Genomic DNA, 7632 nt, shown 5'->3' on the forward strand with positions numbered 1-7632 from the left:
CAGTATCGATCGCAAATAATCTATAAATCATTGGCTATAACATATAAGAACGCCATCATTTTTTTTTATAACAAAACGTTCAAGAAGTAAAGGGATATGATTTTATCGTTTACCAATTTTCTTTATCTTTTATATAATAATTGTATGTAGCAATAGATACAATATATTAATATTTATTTTAATATTTTCATGTATTTTTTTCACTATGTATGAGTTGACTTATCAACGATGGGATAGATACAATTTGATATTTAGTATATTAATATATTATATTGTAGAATATATCGTGACTACTATATATTTTAATTTGTGTGTAAATAATTATTGCACCAAAAACCTCAACTAACTCTATTTTTCCTTCCTGCATAAATCAACTAAATTGCATTAAATTCTCTTTATATCTCCACTCTACCCCTCCCTCTATATATCCCAGGGCGAAGAATATTCCATTTCCACACACTATTTATAAATTTACTATCTGCTAAACAAGGCCGAGCCACCCCTACCAATGGCAGAGCCGCCGTCCGCCACTGCCAAATGCACCGGAGCTTCAACTCCTAATCAAACCAAAAACATGGAAACCAAAAACCCTTTTCCGAGTGATGAAAAGAAATGCAAGAAAAGAGAAGGAACTAGCAGCGGGACCAAGCATCCAGTTTACAGGGGTGTGAGGATGCGAAGCTGGGGGAAATGGGTTTCGGAAATCCGGCAGCCGCGGAAGAAGTCACGGATTTGGCTAGGCACTTACCCGACGGCTGAAATGGCGGCAAGAGCCCATGACGTGGCGGCGTTGAGCATAAAGGGGAATTCGGCGGTTCTCAATTTCCCTGAGATCAGCGAGTTCCTGCCTCGACCGGCCTCCCAATTGCCGATGGATGTGCAAGAGGCGGCGGCTAAAGCCGCGGCGATGGAGGTGCTCAGCCCGATGTGTTCTACTTCTGATGCCAATGCAGCTAAGTCGGATGAATTGGGGGAGTTAATCGAGCTGCCAAGTTTGGAGGGGAGCTATGATTCCGGAGAGTCGGGGAACGAGTTCCCGGTGGTTGAGTCGGCGGAGGAGTGGCTTCATCAGCCGTGGTGGGCGTTGGATGAGAAGTGTTCTGAGTATTTCTACGATCAAATGGAAGATGGAGAGAGTGCTTTACTTAATTCCATGCAGCTTTAAGAACCTGAACGTTAGGTGTGCCTTTTGCTTGAATGCTTGTACCTTCAATTTAATCACTCAATCACCTTTATCGTATATAATTTTTTTTACTTTTCTTCTTTTTTTTTTACCTTTAATTGAATAATTTTACGTATGTTCTTTAATTTTATCGTATATAGAGTCGTAGCTGGGATAACAAAAACTCAGATGTTCAATTCATCCTTGCTTTTTTCTTCCCAATTTGAGTCGGTCACATAGAATTTGCACAATGTGGTTTATTTAATCAACATGATTTGAAAACTATTATATTGATTCTTTGGATTAACCCATGACGCAAAAAAAAAGAATGGGATGTGGTTTTTAAGGTTAAAAATAATAAAAAAATAATATGTTGTTTACGTATTTGATTTCAAATGATATTTATTGTCTTTTAATTCAATGGTTAATAAATTATTTATTTATTAAGGACGAATCCATCGGGCAAAGAAGGTAATCAATAATCTTTGAGCATGTCTCTTGTGAAACGGTTTCACGAATTTTTATCTGTGAGATGAGTAAACCCTACAGATATTCACAATAAAAAGTAATACTCTTAGCATGTATGATCCAAATAAGATATATGTCTCACAAAATACGATCCGTGAGATTTTCTCACACAAGTTTTTGTCATAATCTTTTCAGGAATTATATATTAATTTGTTAGAAAGAGATCGGTCCTGAATTAATCTTGAAATTTTAATTTTTTTAAAAAAAATTACATTAAATTTCACCTATAAAATGATTATTGTCGTCCCCTCTGAGTTCTTCTATCCTTTGAAGTACTGTAGAACATATGATCATATCTTCATCTTACTAAATTATTCAACTAAAAATATCTTGTTTTCTAAATTAGCCTTTTTTTCGTCCATAATTATAATCAGGCATATACACTGATATGATCCATTGAGATAATAATATTTGAGCTACAATAACTCGGTTGTTGAAATATCGAACACCGATAAATTAAATCGAGTTTGATTTTCAAACCAAGCGGAAGTCACTCTAAATAATTTTTCGTAGAAATCGATTAAATATTTTAGTAAAACATTTAAAATATATGCAAGTTGAATGTGTAAAGACGTTTTTGGTTAAAACATTTTATCAAACAATGATATAAAATATTTTGAATATTTGAAGAACACGTAAAATATTTCAACCATGCATCTTAAAAACAGTATCAATAATTAAATACAATAAATAAATAGACACAAAGTTGGTTATGAATGTTCAGATATTTCAAAACTCTTATGTCACTCTTCCTTCCCATGGGAAGGATCCATTAGAAGGCTTTGATTTATACAACTCTTTGTATAAACTCATTTCAATTTACGACTTATATCTTGCATAATTTAAATTCCTAAAACACTTTCGACTGTAGATTGCATCCTCACAATCCACAAAATGTTTAATGTCTCTTATGACAAGACTACAAACGAAAGATTTAAAATCTTTGTCTGAATGCTTGGTCAACTAAATTTTGAAGCTCAACTCTCACGTATATGTGTGAGTGATTGTGTGTGAGAATTTAATCTACTACAGTGTGTATATATCTCCAATGTATCATCACACTTAACCTTGATCTCATTCTAGTTAACTTCTTCATGTAGCCTGCCCATGTTTTGAATTACCGTCAAAAACTTGTATTTGATATTTAATATGTTGTATTTATAGTCTCCAAGAATGACATATACGTTAGACATAAGAATATGACCGTTCGGAAGTTTCTGTACTGTTTTTGATATTGAAACGGTCATTTCCGCTTTACTTGCTATTTTCTCGAGCCTAATAGATTTTGAGTTCCACTTCTAGTTAGGCTCGTCAGCTAGACTGAACCAAACTGATGAGGTCTGCAACGCTGATTTCATCATGTGCAGAATTTTTCAACGTCCTTTATAAAAATCTTACACTCCGGTTCAGACTTTGAATTGTGAATATGATTTGTATATCATCTTCTTAGCTTCATCGTAATGCATACTGAATCATTTCATTTTGATAACTGAGCTGATCAAGCTGATAGAAATACCACAGTTGCTCATGTCCAACTGATCTTTGATGATCAGCCAAACTGGTGAGATATGCTGCCATTATTTTGCCTAGTTACCATCCGATTTTTTCCAATTGATGTGAAATACTACTTGTCCAAAATTGAGTTTTCTATTCGGTCATTTGATGGCTGGTCATTTGTATTCCCGAGCTGAGAGGTATCATCCAAATACTTCAGCTCGTCATAATTTCAATTTGGATAAGTTCGAGTTGCAGTTTATCTTGAGTTAGCAACTTCTTACTTGAGTAAATATATTAAAAACACAATCATATGTTTTGTTATCATCAAAATCAAGATTGTTAGAGTTTCTAAACCAAAAAAACTCCCCTTTTTTTATGATCACAAAACTTGGATAAATAATGATTTCAACTAACATATTAGGTTCTTGAAATATTGAACATCGATAATTCAAATCCATTTTGGTTTTCAAACCGAACGAAAGAAACTCAAAATAATATTTCATGGAAACCAATTAAATATTCTGGTAAAGCATTTCAAAGATATTCAAGCTGAATGTGTAAAAATATTTTTTGTTGAATTTTTTTATCAAACAATGATATTCAATATTTTTGGTATTTTAAATATACATAAAATGCTTCAACAATGCATGTTAAAAACATTAGCAATAATAAGTAAATGCGATAAATAAATAGACACGAATTTGTTTATTGATGTTCGGATATTAACAACTCCAATGTCATCTTTTCTTCCTATTGGAAGGATCCACTAGAAGACTTTGATTTATACAACTTCTTACACAAACTCATCTCAACTTAGGACTTATCTCTTGCATAATTGAAACTCCTAGCACACTTTTTATTGTAGGCCGCAACTTCACAATCCGCATAATGTTTAAAGTCTCTTATGCTAAGACTACAAACACAATCTTTAATGTCTATGTGTGAAGACTCACTCAACTAAATTTTGAAGTTCAACTCTCATGTATATGTGTGAGTAATTGTGTCCGAGGATTTAATCCATTATAGTGTGTATCTCTCTGATATATCATCACTGTGAAGACCCGAAATCTTGCAACAAGAAAACCTATATATGTCATAGGAAATTTCAGCTCATTTCGGCACATTATTTTTTAGTTCCATTCTATCATAATCTTGAAATTTTGAATAATCATTTTCCCCTCATTATTGATAATTTATCCCCATTTTAATGACTAATTTAAACCACAATAAATCATCCATTAAACTACATATATTAAAAAAAATTAATGATAATTAAGAGGAGATTAATGACCATAAATAAGTGTTTTTAATATGATGTTAATGGTCATGAATATATGTCATTAAGAGAAGGTTCATGATCATGAATAATGACATTTAAGAGAGAGAAATGACAATGAATGGACTGACTTTTCACTTAACCCTTGGAGGCATGTAAATAAAGGCTTTGGTTTAGTATAAAACCACAACAAAAATCTTCCCAAATCACTCATAAGTCTTGACCACTTCAAGCAAAGAGAAGAGGCTGCATTCGGCCATTGTAGTGCTATCAAAGTGCTGCCCAAATCGTGATTGAGAAGCTACCAAAGTGCTTCTCGTGTTCGACCCAAGTTTTACTCAAGTATCGGTTAAGTTCGAATCGTACATTTGAACCAAGAGTAAGTGGGCGTTTGATATATATTTCTTTCTAATCGAGTTTTTGTTTTTTTATACATAAATTTTGGCACACTTGTTCTTTGTAAGTTTGCTTATATATATATGTATATTCGATAAATTTTTGCACACTTTTTTTGTTTTGTAACTGGGTTTTTGCTATATATATTTCTTCGTAAGTGAGCTTTTGCTATATATATTTCTTGTAAGTGGGTTTTTGTTATATATATTTTTTAGTAAGTTGATTTTTGTTGTACTTTTATGTACACTTTCCTTTCATAAGTGTGCTGTTTGATATATATATTGACATAATTGTTCTTCATAAGTATGTCCACGTTTGCACAAAAGTAAATTATGTATGTCTCTTGAAATACGATCGGCATATGTTATTCTTTTGATTTGCTAAATAATATTTGAAAGCATGTTTGAGAAAAATATTTTTCAAGGCACTGTTATTATTCGCATTTGAAATGGTCAGGAAATTCCGACATTTGATTTGATTTGATTTGGCCATGATGCCGTGGGATATAATAACCGATACTATGGTCTCGCCCCCTTAGAGGATATAACTTATGGAACTGATCAGTTAACCATGTAAAATAAGATGATTTTCAGTGCCATTTGTTTGATTTAATATGATATAAACATGTTGTCTGTATTCGAATGATATATATATATATGTATATATATATATATGCATTTGTTATCAACAATGACCGATCGGCTCTCAGTTGCAGAGTGTTTCCCCAAACAATTACCTCTTACTCTACCCTCTCCATATAAGAACAAAGATCAAGTAGACAAGGATGAATAAGACATGCTTAGGTGTTGGTAATGAAGTTTCGAGATATGAAGATTTCTCGCTTATGTTCTTCCAAACTTTTGATTCTTGTATAACGTTTCTACACATTTTATTTCGTTTTGGGAATTTATCGATGTAAGACAAGATTATTTTCAGTTAAATATGAAATAGACTGGTTTTGATTTATACTGAATTACGAGGCTTGTTGTTTGGTAATTATGTGATTGTTGAACAACGCCGGTGTCGAATAACTCCAGTCTTCGGGCGTGACAATCACACTTGAGTTTTATTTTATTCTAGCTAATTTCTTCATATAGGTTGTCCATGTTTTGAATTACCATCAAAAACTTGTATTTGGTATTTAATATGTTGTATCTATAGTCTCCAAAAGTGACATATACGCTAGTTAAAAGAATATGATCGTTTGAAATATTTATGCATTGGTTCTGATATTGAAACGGTCATTTCTGCCGTTTTGGCCGCTTTTCTCGAGCTTAACTCATTTTGAGGTCTATTGCCGGTTGGGCTCGTCAGCTAGACCGAACCAAACTGATGAGGTCTACTGAAATCCGCCTTGACTTGTGAATATGTTTTGTAGATCATCGTCTTAGCTTCGTAACTCATATTGAATTGTTTCATTTAGATAACCGAGCTAATTAGGCTGACCGAAATACCACAATTGTTCATGTCCAACTGATCTTTGCTGATGTTGAGACATGTTGTCATCTGTTTGCCTAAATAACATCCGATTTAACCTAACTGATGTGAAATACGACTTGTCCCAAATTGCTTTTTCTATTCGGACGTTTTAGATGATGGTCATTTATATCAACGAACTTGGAGATTTCATTGAAACACTGCAACTAGACAGATTTTCAGTTCGGCTAAATTCGAGTTTCAGCTTTCATATTAGGTTATCAACTTCACACTTGAGTAAATATGTTATAAATATAATAACAATTTTTTTTATCATTAAAATCAAGATTGTTAGAATTTTTAAGCCTAACATACATATTTTACACATACGTGACATTAAATAAAAAGAGGCTTTTTTTCATTAAATTTTGTGTATTAATGATTTCTAAAATAAATTTTTTTTAATTAAACTTCATGACTTTTCGGAAAATGTACATTCAAGATCCCAAAAATATTGTTATTTGTTTTCTCTTAAAAAAAAATGAAAGGAAGAAAAAGCTAGAGACAACAATGCATCTTGGCAAAAACTTGTGTGAGACTATTTCACGGACCGTATTTTGTGAGACGAATATCTTATTTGGGTCATTCATGAAAAAATATTACTTTTTATTGTGAATATCGGTATGGTTGACCCGTCTCATAGATAAAGATTCATGAGACCGTCTCACAAGAGACATATTCATGTATCTTTGGCAACATTCTTGTTGCCATGGCTTTTCTTGGCATTAACTATAGATTGAACTTCTCTTTTTTCTGTCACAAAAAAAGGGGAAGGAGATTTCTTTTAGAAGGGATTGATTTCATACACAAGATAAGAAAAAAAAGTCATGTGTTTGTACAGTTGATTTTTGTTGGAAGTTACAAAGTGGATAAAATATGATATATTTTATGAGTTTTTGTCAAATGATAAATTATTATTTTATAAGACAGGGTCATTTTTGTTTTTGTGAAAATCAATTGGTTTCATAGACTCGGATCAATAAAGATCTCAAAAATCAGATCGATTTTGTTGGGGATCGATGTAGAGTTTAGAGGGGAGGTGAATAAACTCTTCTCCTTTGAAGATAATTTTTAAAAAGGGTGCTAGAATCCTGTTAGAGATTGTAGCTGTTCTTGTTCGAGTGTAATTCCAGCAGATCACTAAAGTAAGTGCGGAAACGATCCAATGGAGTAGGGTTAAAATAGCATTAACAGTAGACAATAAAACAGTAGTTGTTTCTGGAAGTTCGAAGATAAAATCTTCTACGTATTCTCTTCTTCTGTTTTCAGAAGGTATCACTAAAAGACTTTGGTTTTT

At 32.6% G+C, this 7632-nt stretch overlaps 1 protein-coding gene across 1 annotated transcript; it reads left to right on the forward strand.

Moving 5' to 3' along the window:
• The first annotated feature begins 409 nt into the window (after positions 1-409).
• Positions 410-1332, forward strand: LOC142539111 (dehydration-responsive element-binding protein 3-like). Its single transcript, XM_075644395.1, has one exon. It carries the CDS (start codon positions 509-511, stop codon positions 1163-1165), a length of 657 nt encoding a protein of 218 aa, XP_075500510.1. The 5' UTR covers positions 410-508; the 3' UTR covers positions 1166-1332.
• The last annotated feature ends 6300 nt before the right edge of the window (positions 1333-7632 follow it).

This window comes from Primulina tabacum, chromosome 3, assembly GCF_025594145.1.
Source record: "Primulina tabacum isolate GXHZ01 chromosome 3, ASM2559414v2, whole genome shotgun sequence".
NCBI lineage: Eukaryota > Viridiplantae > Streptophyta > Magnoliopsida > Lamiales > Gesneriaceae > Primulina > Primulina tabacum.

Bases quoted from the DNA above. Each gene is read 5' to 3' on its own strand.
- LOC142539111 (XM_075644395.1), top strand. From the start codon at position 509: ATGGCAGAGCCGCCGTCCGCCACTGCCAAATGCACCGGAGCTTCAACT.